Source organism: Brachyistius frenatus, unplaced genomic scaffold, assembly GCF_029030835.1.
Source record: "Brachyistius frenatus isolate BFR_SWC_R1_liver_20210118 unplaced genomic scaffold, ASM2903083v1 Contig_10, whole genome shotgun sequence".
Lineage (NCBI taxonomy): Eukaryota > Metazoa > Chordata > Actinopteri > Embiotocidae > Brachyistius > Brachyistius frenatus.
The window spans coordinates 2779859-2804300 of NW_027210609.1; the positions used below are offsets into that span (position 1 = coordinate 2779859).

At 37.5% G+C, this 24442-nt stretch overlaps 2 protein-coding genes across 2 annotated transcripts in view; both read right to left on the reverse strand.

Annotated features, from left to right (window-relative positions):
* The window catches only part of atg7 (ATG7 autophagy related 7 homolog (S. cerevisiae)), a 61453-nt gene extending 54999 nt beyond the window's left edge, over positions 1–6454 (reverse strand). Inside the window, exons 1-8 of the mRNA XM_069690899.1 lie at positions 5970–6454; positions 4037–4248; positions 3880–3934; positions 3472–3589; positions 3279–3356; positions 3042–3158; positions 2146–2292; positions 1809–1897 (exon numbers count right to left, since the gene is read on the reverse strand). Of these exons, the coding sequence (XP_069547000.1) occupies positions 1809–1897; positions 2146–2292; positions 3042–3158; positions 3279–3356; positions 3472–3589; positions 3880–3934; positions 4037–4208 (776 nt within the window). The 5' untranslated portion in view covers positions 4209–4248; positions 5970–6454. The remainder of the gene's footprint in view (positions 1–1808; positions 1898–2145; positions 2293–3041; positions 3159–3278; positions 3357–3471; positions 3590–3879; positions 3935–4036; positions 4249–5969) is intronic.
* hrh1 (histamine receptor H1) overlaps positions 1–14374 on the reverse strand; it is a 117251-nt gene extending 102877 nt beyond the window's left edge. The window contains exons 1-2 of the mRNA XM_069690900.1: positions 14234–14374; positions 9752–12252 (exon numbers count right to left, since the gene is read on the reverse strand). Of these exons, the coding sequence (XP_069547001.1) occupies positions 10373–12019 (1647 nt within the window). The 5' untranslated portion in view covers positions 12020–12252; positions 14234–14374 and the 3' untranslated portion in view covers positions 9752–10372. The remainder of the gene's footprint in view (positions 1–9751; positions 12253–14233) is intronic.
* Positions 14375–24442: the final 10068 nt, after the last annotated feature.

A 24442-nucleotide genomic window follows, 5' to 3' on the forward strand; every position in this document is an offset into this window, starting at 1 on the left:
AGGAAGCTTTGAAGAGAGTGACAGTCACTATACCCATATAAAATTTATGAGCCAACATATTTGCTTGAACTCATAAATTGCGACACCTTCTATAATATCCTTATCTACTGAAAGATCACAGGTTATGTAACGACCTGAATATTTCATTTTATTGCACATTTCTGAAAATTAAAATTTGCGGTCCTCCTTACTTCTAATAATCACAATATTTTGTATAATTTGCATAATATTTGATGTCAAAATCTATACCACAATGTGAACAGTCTCTCATTGCTTGTTGAAGACCAGCACTATACAGACGCAGAATCATCTGCATATATAAGGTAGCTACAGAGAGAACTACCAGCCATAAACTGTGTCACTTCCATTTAACTGCACTGACAAATCATTTGTATAAATATCACATAAAAAAAAAGAGCAGATAGGATACCACCGTTTTAAACTCCGTTACACACACACAAAAGGGGCAGGTACAGCATTTCCCCATTTTACCAGAAAACCAAGATTCTCACAAGGAATCCAGAAACCTTTCTTAGAAACAATTTACTAAATCATTTTTCATGGTTTGCAAACTCAATAAAACAACAGAAAATGTACCTACTATCTTTATCCAAGATTTAATTTTAGGCAAAAATATACAAATCAGTGCAGCATTGATGTTTAAAGACAAACTGATGAGTATTTGAGATATATTGTTCTGGCCTAAACAGAACAGTTCTCTCCAAAACTCTAGCACAAGCTATAAACCTGTATTTCTTTAAACAGATTAGTTTACCGGCTTTATTTTCAATGACAGGCACTAATAAAATAGATAGAATAGTAATAGACCATGAAGTAAAAAGCCAGCCAGCAGGGGATAACGTTTTTTTAAATCGCAAGTTTTAAGTGTTCAGCAGTTATATTATCTGTTGTTATCCGTTAGCTTTCACATTGCATCGAGGACTTCTTGAGGGCTAATAACCACCTCACTCTTCTCCTTGATGCCAACTATAAACGTGTTTCTTTTGATACAATTAAAAACATCATAATAAAGTTTTTCCCACAACTAAGAAAATGTATCTGAACCACTTAGCCCATCAATATTTGGCCGTTAAGCTGCTTTACAGTTATTTATCATTTTGCAACTTTCTTGCAAATGAGTCAGACCTCAGTGTTCTTATTCCTTTTAATATATTGAAGCTTGTTTGAAGGACTGTGTCTCTCTCTACCAGACTCAACCCATGCTATAAATGCCCTCCTTGCCCTAATTTATAACTCTTCCACATGTTCATTCCCACCTGACATCTTTACACATCCTCTGTAAACAACAGCAGCTGGGTCTCTTATTTTATGGTCGTGTTGCGTTGGAACGATGGACCTCATTGTTCATCGGCTTTATAGACAAATGGCTCAATCTTAAAAGCTGCTGTCATGTTTCTTTAAGCAAGTACTGTCATCCATGAAGCAGTGTAATAACTAGAATTTATCTCAAACTTGCAAAACTCTTACGACACCTCAGCGACTGAGCAGCAGCCAAACAGCTATTTTACAGTCTGAGTGCAAAACAGATAAATTTAGTCCAAATTTCCTGAAATGATTCAAAGCTATTGAAACAATACTGTCCTTTTTCAGTTTTGTATCCATGGTAACACGAGGGTTTCTGCTCCCTACACTTCAGGGTCAGGAAATCAGTTAATCAGTTTGAAGTGGAAACCTTAATAGTGTTTTTGAAAGTTATTTCAGTTTCATAGTGAGGACCTACAACAATGGTCCTCTAGTGAACTTCCTCATCTTTTCGCAGCACAGACAGACACAGAAGTATGATTTACCATTGGTTAGCTAAGAGGACCAGTAGATTTCTCAGAGGCCAGCCCGGATGTTGAGACAGAGTACACGGATCATAGACACCCACAGTGACCTAGGAAAAAAAAATAAAGTGAGCGTGTTTTTACATGTATAGTACACAAGATTCTAATCTAATAAATGTAATAAACAAGTAAATATATATATTTATATGATAAATATTTATATTTATTATATATATATATATATATATATATATATATATACTTAATACAAACCTATAGTAATTATGTAAATTCAGGATTTTTTTTTGATTTTTTTTTTTTTTTTAATGTATAGATAAAATTGTCTTAACCCAACTACCTTCTTATTATCTGTGAAAAATGTCTCCCAGTCCCCGAGTGGAGCCATCTGAACAGCGACATCTGTGTACTTCATTAGGAAGTAAGGAACTGCAGTGGTCCCTCTTTTGATACACAGCCCATCATAGGCCTCCTGCAGGGCTGCGATCTGAGAGAGAAGTAATTGATTAGCAATATTTATAGAAAGCGCTGTACTGTGTCCGACATCCTCTGGGATATAAGTGATAATATACACTCACAAAACACTGCTTTTAAAACTATTGTAATTGGCAGAATATGTCAATTTTTACTGTGAGTATTTTTCAAGCACCATAAACAATGTTGTCTTGTTTGAATTTGACCTATTCGGTATACAACTACCAATTATATATAAAGCAATACTCAGCTTAAAAACTGCACCAACATATTGGAAAATTAATTGTGCGCTTTCCAAAGGTACATCAGAACGACACCAACAAATATGAATTAAATATTTGCATTAATCTACAAGTCAAATGGACACATCTGAGAGGTAACCATTGACTTCACTTCATTATATAACATACAGAGTATTAGACATAAAAAAATGCATTTAAAGAAAATGGTTGCGAGTTGCATGAAGTTAACCAACCCGTTTTTTTTTATTAGAGGTTAGAAACATTAGGATGGTCTATGGAAAGAGACTTCAATGGAAATAAAAATCAAATTTTTAGGAAAATATAAAATGCCATTTGAAAACAGTATATAAGTAGCACAGCTGCAAATTTTATGTTTACAATTTATACTGAGCATCAACACTTGGATTTTCACCAATATTTTAATAAATGGTATTCAAAAACTCCTAGTTTAAAAGAGGAAAACAGGATAACTTTAAAGTTTTCACTGTGCATGTTGGACAATGACTTTTAAAAAGCCAACCTGTTTTGCTGAGAAAACTTCTTCTAGGACGGACGGCTCTTGGATGATCTTTATTCCTTCTGGGAAACAAAGTGCAGGGAAGCAGAACCAGTAGTAGAAGTGGTACTTCTTCAAATCCTGCAGAAAGATGGTCAAAACAGGGGACTTAAAAATTCAGCAAAAAGAAAGAAAAACAGTCATGCATATAGTCATTTTTAAATACAAGTAACACATTTACTTGATAGTATATATACGTACTGCAAAGGTCAGCAGAAGAAATCTGGAGAGGATAGACGGGTCCTTCAATGCAGCCCCAGACTGTATAGCCTCCCATATCTACACAGCAAAAGGAGATGAGGAATTGCAATCGGTCTATTTAACAGATATTGTCCACCAGATGTCTGTGAATACGTGTTTGTGTCTAAATAAATTCCCTTTGGATGTCTTTTACCTCTTTGGCCTCTTTCTCCAGCAGAGCCTTCTTATCGGCTGTCTTAAAAGCATCAAGTGTGTTGGTGTTGTACAGTGTTCCAACAGCTGGACAGCAACGAGCCGGGGTTGGACCATCACTAACAGAAAAATATATTACACCTTTGTATCAAACTGTGTGCCTTCAGTGTGATAAACACAGCGACCTCTGTAACACAATTGATGTTACCAATGTGCTATATTTTGTAAATTAAAACATAGTTGAGCGTAAAGGTTCATTTTTGTCCTCATATAGAAGGTAATACGCAAATCATCTCTGTGACAGCTGCCAAATTTGCATATAGCACTGTGCATTTTAAGACTCAATAGCAGCAGAAAAACAAAGGACGAGGGTACTGTTTGTGCACACAACATTCTGCATCGTACTTACATATCAAATGCACTGAACTCCAAAGTTAGACGAGTAGGCAAACCAACTGGATCACCTATCACATGTAAATGCAGATGAAACATTTTTTTTATTGAATATTAACCCAAGTGTTTCCACAGGGCTCTTTATAATGACACTGTGTAACCACACTACTCACCATTGTAGTAGTATCCTTTGATACATTTGGGACTCTCATCCAGTCTGTAGTCATTGAGTTTCTTCTGAGTAAGCTGGTGCCAGAAACCTGCCTCCAGAGCACTGCTGAAGGGAGCAAACTGCAGCTTCAGGTCTGCAGTGGACGACGACGCTTCACTGATGTCTGACGCCATCACAACTTCACTGACAGGCCAGGCAGCCAAGTTCTAAAAGGTGTGAGATGAAAGAGCTGTAGGTTGAAAAACACTTGCAAGTGCTATACTCAGAAATAACTTCGACACGCACAGAGTGGGAGAGTCAAATTCACAATCACATCTCCTGACTAACAGTCTTAACACAAGTAAAAAGTAAAAGCGTGGTTAATGGACTGCACTAACACTGCGCTTTTTGACCTTAGAGGACAAAGCGCTTTCCAATTGTACCTCTCATTCACCCATTCACACACACACACACACACACACACACACACACACACACACACACACACACACACACACACACACACACACACACACACACCAATGTTGGGAGAGCTGCCCCTGCAAGGTGATTGGCTACAGTAAAGTTCTTTGATGGTTTTTTTTTTACATATTGTAAATTGCTTTGTGAAAAAAGTGTGATTTTGGGCAATGTAAATATGTACCTTCACCTACTGTATAACAAATGTGCACTTATGTAATCTTATATTACCTTAGCGGCGGACAAAACAATTTAAAAACATTGTTTCTGTTAGAAAAATTACTCAGAGGCTTGGTTCAAAATCAAACATATCGGATATTTATTCTCGCAAGAAGGAGCAAATACATGCCCCCTCAAAGAGAGGTGTCCAGCAGTGCTCCCCGTCACTCCTCCGTAGGGCAGCTTTTATACAGTTGACAAACAATTAACAGTCACCCCCAATTCCTTTGTATCTGCTTTCGTATGATATTATTGATTAGATTTGCAGGTCACAAGATAAGGACACAGGGGAGTCGTCAATTAGATGCGGAAAGCAAAACAAAAAGGAATCACTTGCAAATAAGAGAGAAAAGAGAAGAGACTTTTCGGAGCCACAATGCAAACATGCAAACAAGAGGAAGAGACTAATCTTTTTTTTTCATCAGTTTCCTATTTACACTCACACCAGTGGCGACACAGCTGCCATGTAAGGTGCTTGCCTGCCATTGGGAACAACTCAGGGTTCAGTGCCTTGCCTGTGGACAGGAGGGATTGAACCAATTTAACAATTAGTGGGCAACTCGCTCATCATCTGAGCTACAGCCTCCTTAGTCTCATGACAAGCCCCAAAGCATTTGATGGACTATCACTAAGCATGGACAACTCGTTCCTTTTACTTCCTTTTGCCGTGAATTCATCCGTCAGTACTTTGGGTTCTGTGTTGTGTGTCAGAATAAATAAACTATACCAAGATATTTTGTTCAGGCTATGTGCTAACGTTTGATGGCCACCTGTCTGTACTTCTGACTTATCAAAGTGTAAAGCAACAGTTATTTATACTCTAGTTGCTTTACCGTCTTCAGGACATCAACCAGTCAACTGGTTTGGATGTAGGCTGGTTTGACAGGTTTAGGTGTTCACAGAAATCCAAAATGCAAAGTGAACTCAAACTGTGGCACAATAAAGACCTCTAACCATTGGATACCTTTCTTTAATATTTAGGAAGTTTCATGCTTTACATGTGAGTTAATGTTTTCTTTCTTACTTATTTAATTGTTTTTTATTTATTTTACCACCATTCAGTCACTGTTGAGTCTGATCAGCACAGAGGAACCATCAGCTTTAACAGATTAAACACGACGAGAATCAAAGAGGAAATAAATCACAAGATGCGACACAACTGTGTTACAGACCAGATAAATCAGTCTAGCTTCACACAAGACACACACACACACACTACTTCATATGACGAGCTACAACAGGCGTTGTGCACTTACCATGAATTCTTGCTTCCTGGTGGCGTGGATCACGTGACCGCGGGACTTGTCAACAACGCAATGCACTGTGGGTGAGTAAGCCCCTCCCTTTAGCTTAGCTGCTTTATGGTGCAAGCACCATCGAGTAAAATATAAAGAACCAAAACATGAACAAGAACGCGCAGACGACGAAGCAGGAGAAAACTGACAAAAACCTGTACGCGCCGTTTCTTTTCATTTCGTAGAAAACGGGAAGAAGCAAGAAATCATATAGTCACCAGGAAGTGTTGTTTTTGGTACGTCCCCCTTACCGTCGGTTTCAGCGGGTGAAGTCACAAACTGAACAACATAGTGGTGAAATGTTTACAAGTTGAGTGATCTGTAAATGTAAGACGTGGAGCTACGAGACCGTTTTTACGGGGGTGGTCACCGGAAAGTTAGAAATTGGCACCATCTGCGTACCGAACCAGCGACAACGAGTTAGGGGCCGTCTCAAAACAACAGGGTGGGAAAAAAACGTGCAGAAATGGAAAGAATGAAGGTGTCAGCATTTGGCCTGGCTCTTCAAAGCACATTTAAATTATTTGGTTTTGCAACTATGGCTAGCGGCACAAAAATAAACTGCAAGGACCATGGCCAAAACAAAACCTTTAAAACTATGAAGCCCCTAACACTTTTTTTTTTTTTTTTTTTACATTTTGAATTCTGGTAGAGAATTACTGAATCCTTGATTATTTGTTTATTTACCCAAATAAATATACTAATATAAAGTATCAAAAATACCGGATCCATAAAAACAGTAAGCGAAACAGTTAAATGACTGGTGCAATGCTGAAACTGAGATTCAAGTACTAGGTAACCCCTATTATCGTTAACAACAACAGCTATTTTTGTCTTGGTTACAGCTACCTTCCTTGAAATACAGCCCAGCAACAACAGCATATTTATGACAGAAGTGGCACTGAAATGCTTTTGAACTCAGTGTGCTATACGGAGTCCATATGTGTCCTTCACAGTGCATTTTCTTTACCAAATCTCAGTTGGGTCGTTCCAACCATAAATCCATGGATGGTCTGTGAGCTCTAATAAGTGTTTGAATGAAACAAGGCAGCAACAAATCTGACAGTGGCCCTCATGTAGGCATATATGAACCAGCTTGCTTGTGTTGATACTTTTTTTTTACACATTATAAAATGTTGGACTGGATTAAAAGTACAGGTTTGTTGTCTTCGAATGTAGTTACGTTTTTTTGAGGTTAGTACCTGAAGGGAGTCAAATTATTGGAGGTATTTTGGCAAATGTGAGGAAAAGGTTTTACTAAGCCACACTGGTCAGAGCAGTGATTGTAAAAGAGAGAATAGAAAGTTTGGGTTGCTCACTTTCATTGATATTTATTCCTTATATCTGTAAAAATTAAACAAAGACATCATTTTTATTTCACTAGAAAATATAGCATATGACTCACTGATAATGTCCTCAATGTCCACAACAAAGCTGTTTTTATTTTACTTTTTTTTTTTTACTGGAGTTCTTGACAAATGCAGACTTAACTGATCCATTGAAAGGCAAATACATTAAACTTAAATGATATAATGACATTTTGTTCGCAAATGTATGTGGTGTTCATATAACATTATTAAGATAAACTAATTCTACTTAATTTGACTAGATGTAAATGTGTAGCATTATTTAAATTGTGTTCATTCAACAATATATATACACATATTGTGAACATCCAGTTGACAGTTTATTAAGTATCTAGCTAGGAGTAATTCAGCCCACACCTACAGGGCTGTCCCAATCATGACATTTTAGTTGACACTAATGGTTATCCATATTATTGAGATTAATGATTTGTCTGTTTCTGTTTATTTTAATCATATATGCTAATCATAGTTTAATACACATATACACCTTTTCAAAAAGAAGAAGAGGCATTTTTTGGCTGTGGTGTTTGGCTTTGAAACCAAACCCACGATGTTAATGTCTATAGGTCCTTATCAAAATGCAATCATTTAAATTTTAGAAGTTAACCACCTCAAGATAAACAGCACTAATTCTCCACCAATGTGTATTTAAATGTAACAGAGGAAGAAGGTGAGATGACATCATTTTTAATGGGGTGATAAGAGAGTGGTACAATTATATACAGTGTGTTGTGGTAGTCTTTAGCGTAAGGAGCATGAGTAAAAGATTGTAAATTGATCATTATTAAAAGAATGGTTACCAACCTTTGATCTCTGTTGCTGGTATTAAAACTCTGAGAGAATGAAATGCAGCCAGACAGCAGCTTCTGTTTATTGTAAAAAGCGTTTAAAAAAAAAAAAAAACTAAGAAAACTGATGAACACCAAAACATCCAGTATCACAGAATATCCAGTGAAGACACCACAGTGAGAATTAAAGCATTTTTCCTTTGCAGAACTTTTTTCAAGTCAAAGAGAAAACAAAGTACCTCCAAAACATAATTATTTTCCTCCGTCTGGTAATACACACACTTTTCTTCACATTATCGCTCTTCCAACTCAGCTCCAGCCCCTCTGATTTGTTGCGAGTCACTAGAAAACATTACGGGTGTCTTGAAGGATCTAAATTTGGCTAGCATTATGGCACAACCCTTGATGTGCATATTCAAATTTTAAATGCAGTAATAGACCCTGTCATGAGGAAAAGGAAATTCATTTAACATGACAAACTGTTTTTGAAAATCTGAAGACATTTTCTTTTCATTAACTTTCTTTTTTACAAGAAAGTTGCTGGAAGATTTTTTTTTTCAGCAGGGAGATATAATTGTGATGGTTTGTCTCTACAGACTGAAGGATGCCTTTTTGTGTTTTTGTTACAAATTATTTAATTAGTACAAATGTATTCCACATGTCTCAGATTTATGCTTTCTTTCCTGCATTGTGGAAAAATAATTGGTGTTCTTTGGTGTTACATCACATCATAAAACAAATGAGTGTGGAAAGCTTTCAGTTCCCAGTATGGAGAGAGCAAAATCCTGCATTTAGACAGCAGGATTTCTTGTACGCGGTTGCCATGCCTACACAGACACTGTCTTTGTTGACAATGTGATTCTCACTTGCAGCCAATATTTATCTGATGGCAAGGGTATGTGTATATAATCTGAGCAAGAAAGCAGCCACAGTATTTGGAATATTTTTAGGTACGGTTTGCACTGAAGATCCGTTTTGAATTGTCCAAGTAAAGTTCAAATGTCTGGATTGTTTGTTAGATAAAGTTGCCTCACTTTTGTAGATAGCTAGATAAAGAGATAGTCACATACAGCTATTCTAACTGGTAGGCTACAAACTGCCGAACAAACAGCTAATTTAACATATTAACACTGTCAGTATAGTTGTACAATTTGCTGCCTTTATAAGAGTAAACAGCTGTTCACTCACCAGTCTAGAAGACACTTTATGAATTCAGCATGAAACTTCGTTCCGTTACTCTCCACGAGTTATCTCCAGCAGTGGAAAGCAACGCCAATGTGAACTTTGGTTTTGCTTTTATTCTGCCATTGTTGTGTTTAACTGTTCCACTTATCCTAACAAAAAGTTAGGGGGGATGGGGGGGGGGGGTGTTAGCTAACTTCAATAGATGTCTCTGCAACACATACAAGAAAAGTATTTGGCATGACTTTCAAACTGCTTTTTCTTCACATTCTGTAAATAGTTTTAGTTATTTATCTTCTTTGAACGTTTTAAGCTAAAAAAAAAAAAAAAAAAACTCAAATAGTGTACATTTTTAAAGCTGGAATATCTACAACCCCCCTCCCCTCCAAAAAACAAACAAACAAACAAAAAAAAACAGTGAATGAAGGGACAATTGAACAGAGCCCCCTCTCCCTAGAGTAACAGCTCATAAGACACAAGTCAAGGTTTGTGCTTATCCTGCACTGACATTAGATAGAACAACTAATGGCCCGTCCTTTTTAATTATGAGAAAACCATGTGACAAATAACAGATTTACTCTCAAATGTATGACAGTGCTTGTATTTATTTATTTTTTTATCAGCCTGGTGGAAAAACATAAATAGATATAAAACATTTTTTATTTTTGACATAGTTTGTTTTTCCTCATCCTGGACCAAAAACAATAAATTCATGCTCTTGTTTCTTAGGGCGAGAGATCAAATTCTTCCCAGTTTAAATGCCTCTGCTTCGAGACATATTTTGATATTAATAACATACCATAGACAAAATATATAACACTAGATTGAGACATTTTGCTCAACTTGGGTCAGTGTTGTAGGTTACAAAAATAAAATCTGGAACATACAAGAAATAAGTGACACTCAAACCACATGAATATATTATCAACACTTTAAGAGCTCCCATTTGATTGATTCTACTATTGTCCTCTTCATTATCTGTGTATCTGCAACACACCTGTTATTTAGTTCTTCTTCTTGCAATCAGTCACCAACGAATGTTGAGAATATTTTTGAAGACCCGTTTAAAGTTTCTATTGCATAGCGGATATATGAAAGGGTTTAGAGTGGAGTTGATGTAACCGAGCCATATGGTGAACATGTGAAGGTCGTGGTGCACGCACTCTTTGCAGAATGCCATGACCATGAAAGCAATGAAATATGGTATCCAACACAATAAGAACGCGGCGATTATGAAGCCCAACTGCTTCGCTGCCTTGTGCTCCTTTTGGATCCTCAGACTTTGAATACGCCGACGTGATTGGTCAATAAACCTTTGCCACGTCTGTCTCAAAGTCACTGCGTTATCTGGGTCTAATTCGCCGTCTTCTTCCCTTTCCTCAGGCCAGGGCAGAGCGTGACTGGGGTCGTAGTTGTTGTAGAGCACAGACGTGTATCTCTGCACATCTGATACCTGACTGATATCACAGACTCTGCTCACCGAGTTTGGCACTGTGACGTGACATTCATTTAAAGATGCTTGATGTTTTTTGTCATTATTTTCACCTGAGCAAACCATGTCCTGGGGTACTGATGGCTGGCTCAGGGGAACCTCAGCTGCTGGCTTCTTCTCCTCAGGTGACAAGGAGCATGTTTTCGCCTTTTGTGCCATTCTCAATCTTTTTGTTGTCATGGCAAGCAATGATGTCTGTTGGCACTTTACGCCAATTTTTCGGTGAGCTCTCGATGGAGCAGTTTTTGTTTTATCTACATACTCCAGGGAGTATGCCTGATCCAGAGTGTTCTGGTCCAGCAGTCGTTGTTTTTTAGACAGTTTCACTGGAATGTCACTTTCCCTCTTGGGTGATCTGGAGTCATTTTTCTCCAGGGTTTGAGCATTTCGCCCATTCTCATTTTCCGCAAATGAATCGGTTGGATGGATGATTCTTTCTCTGTCCCTCAGATGTTGCCTTACTGCCAGGTAGATATGTGTGTAAAACCACAACATCAAAACTGAGGGCACATAGAAGTTGAAGACTGCAGTGATGACCTTAAACCACGTGACAAAACGGAAGTCTGTGTCACACTTGTTCTCCTCTTCAGGTTTTAGGTCCACATGTGTGAAAGACCTCCATCCTAAAATAGGAATAATCCACATCATTGACAGCAACCAAGCTCCAGAAATCAATACACTCGCCTTTCCCCGTGTTCGATATTTCAGGTATTTAAGCGGCTGTCTAACTGAGCGGTACCGATCCAGGCACAGGATAAACAAGCTGAAAATTGAGGCAGTGCTGGCCACGTAGTCCATAATCAGCCAGAATTGACAGACGGCCCGGCCCAGCTTCCATTCGTCCTCCAACAAATACACCAAGTTCAAAGGCATAACTGTGGTCCCTACGATCAAATCTGCCACTGACAGGCTAACGATGTAGAGGTTCCCTACGGTGTGGAGGCTTTTCTCTCTCTTCACGGCATAGAGCACAAGCAGGTTCATGATTATGGTGAGGAGTGAGAGGAGCCCCAGAGAGACTCCCAGCAGGGCGTTGTGGAAGCGGTCATGGAGGGTCAGTGTGTTATTGTTCTTCAGTGAGTCACCACCGGGGAGGTCGCCCCAGGTGCCGTTGCTATTGTTCAAAAAGTTATTGGTGTTGAGGTGTAGAGGGTTTGTGGAAGGTGAAAAAACAGTTTCCATAATGTTTGGTGAGATGGACACCTCTAGATGCAGTCACATTATTGAAAGCTGTCCAGAGTGTCATTTACATGACATGCATGGACCAGGTTTGAATCAGTCCATCTGTTTTCCAAGTGAGCTAGGTGACTCAGTTTCAGTCTAACATTTGCAGTTGAAAAAGCTTTTCCTTATTTAGCGTTAATTAGTGTCTCTGTGATCTGAAGTCCATTCTGTTGTAAATCCAAACTTGTTATCTAGAAAATAAAAAACATGACAGATCCATTAGTTATATGAAACTTTTTAAGCACGAGACGCAAAATATTTCTTAAACTGAAGTATTTAAAATTGTCTAGAGGCAATCTTTCAGAAAACTGGAGTGTAACATTTTCTTTGAATCTATTCACATTTTTAGTTTCAGTGTACAGTAATAATAGTCTAAAACCTCTATTCATTCTTCTCTTTCACTGTCCAGCTGGCTTTCTTTAACACTTACGCAAGTGGAGGGCGGTAAATCCGATCAACAACACAGCAGTCGACAAACCGTGTCATTGATGGAGAGAAGCCACTCATGGGCTGCCAGTGCTTTATGATGGAATCTGTGTCTTAGGGTTTTTTGATAACACGTTTGAATGTGAAAAGCCCAGTAAAACATCTCATTAAAATGTTGCCACAAAAGAACTTGTATGGACGGTTGGGGTATTGATTTATAAGAGAGTGAACTGAAATAAACCTGTTGCCATGGATACTGCTGGCATTTCTGTAGCTACATGTTTTGTCTTTCTGTGATTAATCTGAATTGAACATCATGTGGCTTTTTTTTAGGATTCAAGCATTCCCAACAGTAATTCTACTGTAAAGCATTACTTACATTTCTTTCACGTGTAATCTTTACAATCAGATCAACACATCCCATTCAGATGGAACAATCTAATTCCAAGCGGGAAAAAAAACTATCAAAAAAACCCAAACAAACAAACAAACAGCAAACAACTCGATACTAGAATGCACAGTGCTGAAATCAGTGACGTCATTGTAGATGGAAATATACATTTCTATATTGGAGTGTATAGCAAAGGCCATTAGTCCAAATGTCATTTGTTTTTTGTCTATTATTTAACTGCATGACTACTATAAAGAGAACATCTGTCTTTTCTATCTATCTAGTCTTTTGTCTGTGTCTGCTTGCTTACTGATGAGACATATTTAGGAAGAGTTAGAAAATGTTTAGAAAATGACTTATTCTAACTCTCATCACAGTCTGATTTTAAAATGGAAAACGCCTGGGAGAATAATTAATTTTCTTCTATGTCAGCCCCAAGTTTACATCGTGGATACGCCAGACAAAAAAAGTTTTGAAAGCAGTTAATGAACTATGGCGCTCTCCTATTGATGACAGACAGAAGTTATTACAAGCCCTCCAGATTTGTGGTTCAAGTCGTTTTACTCAAGTAGGGACAGGCAGGAGCAAATTCCAGCACCAAAGGCTTCATAAAGTAGTTGTATGTCATACTGTGAATACCAAAATGCATCAGTCGAGGAAACGCGACATGCCAATTAAATATGCGCAAATATGGTACTCTCTGCATATTTTTTAGAGCCTCATAAAACACTTGTATTAAAGCCACTTAATTATTCGAAATTTCTGATTCATCACCAGCTTTTTACAATCTTTTGACTGAAACGAGTGATCGTAAACCCTTTTTTCAGCTCTGTCTATAACCTCTATGTTCACAGAATAACAGCCTCCCCAACACAAATATTTATTTCTCACTAATTTCACAGAGAATAACAATTGAAAGCGAAAGGGACCGCTGAATTAAACCGGCTGCGCGTTGCTGTTGTTGTTGTTTAAAACAAACAAAAAAATTGACCGGCACAGGGTTGCCTGAGGACAGGATATTAATCCAACACTGATTTTACAATATGATGATCAATAATAACCATTGTCTGTCTGATTTCATAAAAGAATGCGACCACAGATTAATCCTCTTATCGTTTGCCCTGCTGCGACCTGATAAAGCCAATCTATCAAAACGAATTATACAAATCGGTGCGCAGAGAACCACCTGTTGAGACGTTGCAAGATCACACATTGGAACTTTTAGGCTGTCAGTACAATAACAAAATAACATGCACGCTTTCTAACAACAGTCGAACAATGAAATGGCTTCTTAACATCAACAGTTTAACAGTGAGTTACTTTAGTCTATAAGCAGTAGATAGATTCAGATTTACCGATTATGGGTTTCCACGACGGTCCTATTTATTCCCGTTTGTGTTCCGGGTGAAAATCTGAAACGAATGCAGGGCAGAGGTTGGAAATGCAAAGGAAAACGTCTGCCTCCTTCCCTCTCCCTCTCTCTGTCCTCACCTCTCCCTCTCCCTCTCTGGACTGGACTTTGGAGTTCATCTGACATCCTGGTGAACTACTTGCAGCCATAAAAAAAATAGCGTTTAATTGAAAAATGAATTTCACCTAACGAGACATGGCGCATTATGATTCACTGTGCAATGATTCAGAGTATGATTCGCTCCATACAATTACGCACACAAATTTCCTCCATTTCAGGCAGTCTGGACATTAATGAAACGAAAATAGGAGGTTGCTAAAGGTTTACAAACAGTTCCAAATCATTTCAAAACCTGCGGCTGTGTAAATCTTTAACTGAGCCACATGGAAATCCAGCATTAGAGAGAGGTGAGGACGAGAACTGCAGGATCATCAGTATAGTAGAGAAGAGGGAAAGTAGTAATATGAGATAACAGCATCATAAGTTTCTCCAATCACAACACAGAATCTAAAACAGTTTTTTTCCTTCAAAAGTTTAAAACACTCTCTGCTTGATTTGAACTCATGCAGTTGTTGACTGGGTGTAAACACATTCATTTCGGAAAAATATAGTTAAGACATTAAGTGAATTGTTGTTACTGACTTTTTTTCCATAGGTAGGCTATTTCACATACTTTTCATTTAATTCCTCACCATGGCTGTCACAGGGCATCATCCCCACCCACGCCGATGTGCGTCTCATCACCGACTGTGTGTGGGTTTACAGTTTACTGTTTGACTAATACGTCTGGAATCACATCTCAGTCCTACAGTTTTTAAGATGAGAAGTTAAGCTGGGATGTAAAATCAGATGGCTTGGGAGGAATCCAAGAAAATACTAATTTAATGTGTTAAATCAGCACAGAGTGAAAGTCTGGAAGGAGGGAGGATTGTAAAAGATATAGATATTGATTTCATATCCCTAAAGTTCCTGATCTAGATCTTCTGTAATTTATTTAGAATCTACCGTGAAACATAAATCTGTAAATTAGTTCAATTCAAAGACATGTTGCAATCTCCATAGCTATCAGGGACCCAAAATATGTCACAAAGCCTCAGAAAATATGCCATTGTTTCTCAAACAATATAAACATAGTATTTGCCAAAAGTTAATATTATTTTTGCGACCAACTAAGTACTCATCAGATAATAAAGATATTATCGTGGAATTGAAACCCCATTAGTGAATGTTTTGTCTCATCTGATATGATATTTGCCAACAGTGTCTGTTTTTCTGTTGGTGTAATTGGAACTCTCGGAAGCAGCTGCTGAATGACAAAAATATCATGCATGCTTGATAACGTTCAGCTCATCGCCCACTGGTGGGATGATGAGAGTCCTAATGACGTTGCTAATGTGCTGATTCCGAGAATGAGCCTGGGATTAACAGTTAATTCATGTTTATTTCCATTTTTTTTTTTTTTTACTGTAATCTACAATACAAATATACTACATGCTACATATAAACTATAGAATACTATTATTGTTTTTTAACATTTCATTTTCTAAACATTGTTATTTGATAAATTATCCTTTGGCACTTTTGCTATAACAAATTTACAAATGTAACCTTTGAAATGGTGAAATAAGATTTTAAGACAAATAATACAGATCAAAAATAAAAATAAAACCACATCTTGATTTAAGCTTTTGAAAAACCTTTGAAAAGCTTTATCGAAAGACAACAGTGTTATGCACAATACACACAAAACTAAAATTTCAGTCATTTAAAAAAATATAGTTTAAAAGAAGTGTTCATGATCAAAATCACTTCCTGGAAAACCATGTGAATGACTTAATGAGATTGCAAAAGATTTCAATATAATTAAGCACATTCAGATGAACTTATATTTCCAGCCATATAAATAATATGTACAAAACTTTGACAGGTCTTCAGTCTGTCCAAAAACTGAACTCAAGTAACAAAAAAATACTGATGGAAATAAGTGACCAACACCCAAGACTTACTGAGTACCTGAAAAAAGTGTGGCTAACTGTAAACAAGTCTTTGTTTGTTTGTTTGTTTGTGTGTGTGTGTGTGTGTGTGTGTGTGTGTGTGTGTGTGTGTGTGTGTGTGTGTGTGTGTGTGTGTGTGTGTGTGTGTGTGTGTGTGTGTGTGTGTGTGTGTGTGTGTGTGTGTGTGTGTGTGTGTGTGTGTGTGTGTGTGACTGACTGGGTTCACCGATTTACATCATGTCCGACTGAAAATCCATTAATTTCTGCAGCTGACTTGAGACACAAGGGCTTACTGATGTCATCTTCTGCGCAACCTTCCCAATTCGCTTTCACAGGACTTTGCCTCTTCCAGCCTTGGTGCCTCTATCAGGATTCATCCCAATGAACTGCCTGAAAAACACATGAGTGTTAGCAGGGAAAAATTCTCCCACTGAGATAATATAAATATAGGAAAGTCTGTTATTGTATCAGGAACACTAATCTTTACTACATAGGTGTATTTAATGTTACATTTTAGCATCTTTTATCATGCATAAATATGTTTCAGAGAAAGTGGTAGTTTGCTTTGCCCTGATTAGTGTCAGGAGAGCTTTCTTAACAAGCTTCAGCAGTCACATCTTGTGGATACTTGGTATTTGCCCTGTGAGATCAAAGGTGGGCTACACAAAGGCTTAAAATGGTCACATCGAACACTAACAGCTGAAGGATGTAAGCATCAACAGTAAACATCTAACCTTGGAATGAATTACAGTATGCAGGCAGCAACATCTGGATGTTGAAGACCGAAAGTGTAGGAAGTGAATTGTGACAAGCCCACACAGGAAGCTGCTTGGATTCCCTCACATATGATGTGCCCCTTAAGGCTGATTATCTTGTGGTGAATACAGCTGCCTGTCGTTTCCCCTGAAATGATAGAAATGTCAACATTAGCATAAAAATGTAGTATGTAGTAAATGTAATCACAAACGGGCTTCCATCACATTAATATGTTCATCATGTGTTGATCTGGACGGACTTTGCAAAGAAGTTGTTAAGCCTGGTTGCTCATAAAATCATAATTAGAAAAAGTATATATACTTCTATACAAACCGAGGATTATTAGTCAAGGAGTTGCAGGTGGTGTGAGTGTCCTTTCTACATCAGCTGTGCCTAGGAGAGCCACACATTATTAAAATCACATGTCCAACGAAGGGTGTACTTAATGGAAGAGGAAGAATTTTGTATTTAAAGTTGGATAAAATTCACCTTGTAATTTGGAAGATTCGATTCAGTAATGCAACTGCCTTCCGTGATGTCACAGTTGAGTTCCCACTGAAATGAGTGTTTAAAAAGTTAATTACCATCTCAGAATCACTGATGTTTTCAGATTACAAGAGAAGCAATATTATGCATAAAACTTAATGCTAGCAACTGTACAGGTTTTTACTACGATATAGTTCACGTTAGCTGATCGAACTGTTCATGTGTCAGCATGGAATCCAATCCCAAATCTGAACTCAAAACAAACCTGACAGAAGTATGTGTTTGACAACAGTTCATTTCTAAAATTAGTTTTGGTAAATGAAGCCCAAACATGAAGCTATAGCATTACAATCAGCTTGATTTGTTGATGTTGAAATCTGTTGGCAAGGTCGGGAACCAAATCATTTTACCAGTACAATATGAGGTTGTTGCAAATGTAATGTATTTTGCCTATGATAATCAAGAAAGCAAAAGAGTACTCACCTATTCATTTTCAAGATGAAGATGGGTGATTCCTCTGTGACCCTGTTCAGGACAAAGTGTGTAATGGATAGATGGGTGTTTATGACTAGGAGTCTGGAAGTATATTTAAAAACTGAAAGATAAACTTGACAATGTCATGAAGTGCAACAGTGCTTGGTATTGTCTAATTGTGTCACAATTTATTGATCCGTATTGGACAAGAAATTGGAAAATACAAACTTTGGCTGCAGAGGTGCTATGTGAAAAGTCATAGAATTGTCAAGTCAATAGCTTTCCCCATCTTGAGGGTTTGACTGCAACTTAGACTGAGTTTCATGCCAATACAGCCATAGGTTGTTAAATGTAATCACAAACAGGCTTCCAGGCAGCCGAGATTGAGCCTGAATGTTTGATCAATCTAATTGCTCTGACCTCAAAATTAACTTCAAATGAGTGAAAAATTAATAGAAACATTTAATGAGCACACAAAGTTAGTGGACCATTGATCATGTTACAGATAAAGTAGTTCTTCATTCAAAGAAAAGACACGTGAATCTATTTAGATTAATCAGTGCAAGGTCATTGTTATCTTTAAAATATTTCACTTTTAAAATACAAAGTAAATGATGCTGAGGAGCTGTGACTCATCATAACTCTGTCTTAAGTTTGAGGTTAACTATTCTATCACCTTGAGACAACAAATGACTAGTTTTGCTGTGCATTGCCTGATAATGGCCAATGAGTGAGCCTCTGTACAAGATACACACAGTTCCCAAAGGTCAAGAATGAATTCCAATGGTCAGCTCAATTATTTCCTTAATATTATGTCATTCAGATTTTAAGTACTTGGACTAATTGGCTGCTTAACATTGTTTTGCATTAGTTACCTACATTTTTCCTCCTAACTTCCTCTACCTCTCTAGCTTTTTAACCTGTTCAACTGTGCCTTGTTTTTGCCTGCTCTCTCCTGACCTTATCTTACATGTGGTCTTTTATTGTCATTTTCGATGGCTAATTTAATATCAGCCCGAGGGGCAAGAGCTGAAAAAAAGCCTTTTGGCAAGCACGGGACAGTGTTGTTGATAAATGTGCATTTTCCATGAGGAAATAACAGTTTCTTCAACAGCATATTGATTTTTTTAAATATTACACCCACAATGGTGTTTTCAGTTATTTTGAGCCAATCAGACCTGTCCTCGAGAACTGTGTTGGCATGTACAGACTGCCCATTGTTAACATCTTCTTCCTCACCATCTGTTTGGTTTGTTGCAGCTGGTGAGGTCAGGCAATGGCTAACTCCTCTGGAGTTAGGTGAGAAACGACACCTTTGCTGTACTGGGAAAGCAACATGTCAACAGCACAACAGTTAAAACGAAGTCTGGTGAAGACAGTACAACTCAGAACATCTTAGTGGATGTGCAAGACCTTTAATCCATCAGATATATTAAGTGTACCTATGGATTGTTGAAGTTAACATCTGTTTTCCTTTGCATAATTGTCAATGTACCGACAAAGTCATTTTAGGATTACTCAGAAAATTGGGAACTGTTCCACTCTCTTCCCCCCTTCAGTAAAAGCTTTGATTGATAAGGTAAGGAAGAGATAGACAGGAAGCAATGAAAGCATAAAATTGGCTTGACTGACAGGGAGAGAAAAAATATGAGATGAAAAGGGAAAGAAAGGTTTGAAGAAAGTAACCCGACTTTTGTGTGTTCATGAGACCATGAGGAAAAACATTTTCAAGAAAGAAGCAGGTGGTGACAGAACTGCTTTTACCACCCCAAGATTTTCAGATATTGAACTGTTGGACCTCTTTGGAAAAATCCCTGCTTTCAAATACCAAATACCATTAAGGTAGTTGAATAAAGCTCCTCTGTGGTCAAAAACTGGGCAGCTTAAATACAGTCATGGAAAAGATAAGCCAGATGTTGTTTACAGACTGAAAACTTAGTTTGCCTCCTCTGAATGAAAATAAAGCACAAGCCAATTCTTGCAAAGACAAGAACAAAGTTCAAAGGACAACAGGAGGGCAGCTGAGGGACGAATGAGACACCAGGGATTTTATGTTTTTTTATGAATTCATTTATATTCCATAAGCTATTAAAAATGTGTAAAATGTCATCACCATGCTGAAAAATTGTACATGAATGACGATTTAAAGTGACAAGCAGTGACGTGAATGTGGAGCAGGGAAATGGTTTTCTGCTCCACAGATGTGTGCGTAATCACATTTCTTTTGTGTGTATGTGTGTGTGCATTAGTTTGTAGTGCCTGTGCACACACACTAGATAGGAGAATGCGTGTATTCCAATTTGTGTGTGTAAATGAGTATGTAAGAGGTCTTCCTTATTTCATTAAGACCCATTTGTACTCTGGTAACCCTTAATAGTCTGTAATTACAGATTGTGGGGAAAGAAACAGGCCAGTTTCAGGGTATCGTTGGGTGGGCTAATCCAATATGTAAAATTAAGCCAGATGCTTTTAATAGAAATCAATTATTGGCCACAGACATCAGATTTATTATTTGAGATACAGATGATCAAATATTGTTTTCTTAAACTAAAAACATATATCTTTTATAGGTCACAGCTCCAGGATATGACCTTAAACATTTATTAAGAATATCAACATGCTTTAAGTTTTGTTTTATATTTACAAGTGAGAAAGCAATACTGCAAGTCTCTTAATAGTTTCTTCCTGCACCAACACTGAAAACCAAGGCAACCATGTCTGTATTTCATAGATCAACAGGGACATCTGCTGGTTGAGTCTGTACCTGCTGAAATAATTTAACTATGGGGCCAGGCTTGGCAATGTAGCAACCATCATGCCTCATTCGCAACCTCATAACACAAATTAAAGCTTCTCCTTTTAAGTGGCTGGATTCACAGTAACTTTCAGTAAAGCCTTTGTAAACTCATGAGCAATCACACTCAACAGTGAAAATAATTAGAGGAGAAAATCTCAGCTAATCTCTCCCCTCACATGTGGGATTTACTCTCTTGCACTGGGAGTTGGCTTTGCAAACTTTTACACAAACCCATCAAATGCAAATGTCAACCTTAAAAACAAAAGAGATGGAAACTCCAGGCTGCCAGTCATCATATCCTGATTCTCTTCAATCTATTGCATGAACTATGGTTGACCTTCATTTATTCAATCCTCTTATTTCACCATCTGTACCCCTTTCCCATCTTCAATTTTTACTCCTCCTCAAATGTTCTTCCCTCTAGCTTTCTCTCTTGTCTGTTTTCTCTTTCTAGTTTAGGCACTTCCATACCTCTTTCACTGCAGCTACTCCACACAGTGCTGTCAATTTGATGTACTTGCACTATATTTCAGACACTATTTCACGAAACGAAGGAATTTGAGCCTTTACTTGAAGTCCCCTGCCACTCAAATAAATGTGTTTTGGTCAATGTTATTTTTCTTGGATGTTTGACTTTCACTGTGCAGAATGACGTGTGTTCAGAGTCTGACACTAAAAGGCTGCTTTCAAGTCCATCCCCTGAAAGCAGAGAGTTTGTCTAAATTCACCTGAAATCTGAGTTTGAGCTGTGTACATGGAAGCAGAATTTGTGACATAATATCTAGTTTGGAGGCCAATCCTGGTCCACTAGAAAAACAAGTGTGATGTGGAAACTTGATATCTGCTTTGCACATACAATGAGACTGGGTGTTGAGTGATGTAGGAGACATTGTGTATTGAGAAGTTAAAGTTTTGAAAGGATTTGCATATTCCGGACTTTTCTGGGAGGGAGGATTCGAATACCAATTTAAGAATTTCTAGACCTTTTTTTTTAGACTTGGAGAACCCACATCAGACACAAATTATCATTCAAAGCAGAATATTTTAATATTTATTAAAGCGTGCCCTGAGGGGATTTTTGAAAAGTAGAAATACTGTAACAAATCCTCACTTCAAGTGCAATGTTTTTCGAGTAAAAGTTACATTAGAAGGAAAATTTACTTTTTTTTAGAAGCACTGCCCTTGTAACTGTTGTACAATCATTAGCATATTACTACTCATGCATTATAGTGTATACAGCTTTTCACTGTTCTGGTTGGTTGAATTGGAGCTGATTTTTTACTAGGGCTGCAATAAATGCAAATGATTTTCAATATGGATTAATTTAATGATTATACTCTTGATTAATTGCTTGGTTTGTGAACATGAAAATAGTATAATATACTTACCAAAAATGATCAAAAGCCCAATGTTGCATGATCAAATAGAAAGTTTGAACTGTTGGTTTGAATCAATAATTTCAGCTCACATTTGAAGTTGTTTTAGTTGCTATCATTTCCATCTAATGCAACATATTTTATGAGCTTTTAATATGTTTTGTATGTGAAGTTATAATTTGTAAAAAATAATAGCAATTATAAGTGTCAAATCAATTTAGTGTAGTAAAAAACATAGTATTTACACATGAATGTACTGTACAATTATAGTGGCATTAATTGGAACTGAAGACAAGTAAAAGAACTGCAAATTTGTATTTGTACTTGAGTAAATATAGTTACATTCTGCAACTGGAGGAGGATTTGAAAAAAAAAAAAATATGCATCCGTCCTTCTAAAGTGTCCTTGAGGAAGACACTTAATCCTTGGCAGCCTCAGTGATTTGGCTTTGTAACAGTGGCTGTGCAGCATTAACCAAATCTCTTTGAAAAGAGAACTATGTTAACATGTAATTTCAGCACTTACTCATGTTCTTTTGATGCCTATTTTATATAAAAAGCACTTCAGAACATGAAAGGAAAATGGAATTTAAAAAAAAAATTTTTTTTTTAATGGAAAACAATATTGGCACATAATTGAGATTTTTTTTTTTTTAATGGAAATGTGCAGGATAAATGCAATAATTTCCAAAATGAGTAAAAAATAATTACAAAACAAATTTTTTTGGACACATTGCGTCAGCCAGACTATTTGAATAAGGTCATCAATCTGCATTCCAGTTGACTTGATTTCAACATTTTGTCGGCACGTCAGCATTTTTCAAGCTGTGCTGCATCTGATAAGTGCTTTTGTCAGGCTGCATATCAGAGCCCTCTTCAGCGGTAGTCTTTTTGCCGCTATTGAGGCGAGGCGACTGGCATTAATGAGAATGACAGAGGCCTACTTCATACGCCCTCTACATCATCTTCACTTTTCTTTTTATAAACCTCTCATCAGCCTCCCTCTCTCTGTCTCTATAGCTCACTCGTTCTTCCTCTTCCTCCCTCACCCTGTCTCTCTCTCAAATCCCTCCTCTCTTCCCTCTTCCACTTAATTTTCTCCAATTTACTCCGCTTCCCCCACTTCCTCTCCTCTCCTCTCCTCTCCTCTCCTCTCCTCTCCTCTCCTCTCCTCTCCTCTCCTCTCCTCTCCTCTCCTCTCCTCTCCTCTCCTCTCCTCTCCTCTCCTCTCCTCTCCTCTCCTCTCCTCTCCTCTCCTCTCCTCTCCTCTCCTCTCCTCTCCTCTCCTCTTCTCTCACCACCTTCCTCCATCCCCCAGTCTCTTGGGCATTTTGCAGTCACACAGTCAGGCATGTGAGGTGAAAGACTTATGTAATCTGCTCTCTCCATACAGACTCTCCTTTCTCTGTCTGTTTTTGACTCTCAGTCTTTCTTTGTCTTTCTCTCTACAGTGGTGCTAATTGACAATGAAGTGGAGGCTACAGAAGTCAAATTCACGTCTTTGTGCGGAGGAACCCTGTTGTAAATGCACATGCAGGCTGTCATGCACACAGCTGGAAGTTGAAGCTGAAAGTAATCAAGTACTCACTACCCTTCACATTTTGTTCTTGATATGAAGTAGCACCACTTGTTTCCTTCAAATATACTGACAAATTGTAGATGATTAGAATATTTTAAAAGCGGAGTATACACAGTGTATCCAGGTACAATATATTATGCTGAACGCTGATGAGCTGGACATAAATTTTTACAGTTGAAAATTTTTAGAAAAAACTTTATCCGTCCTGAGTAGGCATTAAAAGTGAGGTTTCAACATATTGGATACTTCCACCCAACAAATAACCAGCAGTGTGGAGGTAAGCAATATTAAGTCAAATCCACATGATAGATAGCAGAGAGGCTCATCATGCAAGTCTATCCATCCTAAAATTACATTTATATTCCTCCAGCTATACCTCAGGAAAACCTGGTCTGAATGAGAACTGGCTGACTGTACTATTTTAGGACATGAGCTACTAAAACATTACATTTTTATTTCAGATAGTCTGAATGTGATATTCTGAATCATAGGTAAGTCAATATATAATTCTACAAGTTTCTAAATTGTAGTAACCCTTTATTGTTTTGAAAGTGGCTAATTGTTTTGGGGATAATTTGTCACACAGGCTAATTAGACCAGATGTGTAGAGTTACACATATCAAAACATAAAAAAAAAAAAAAAAAAAGAAAGAATTGTCAAACTTAATTGCTTATTGGACATTGTAAATACA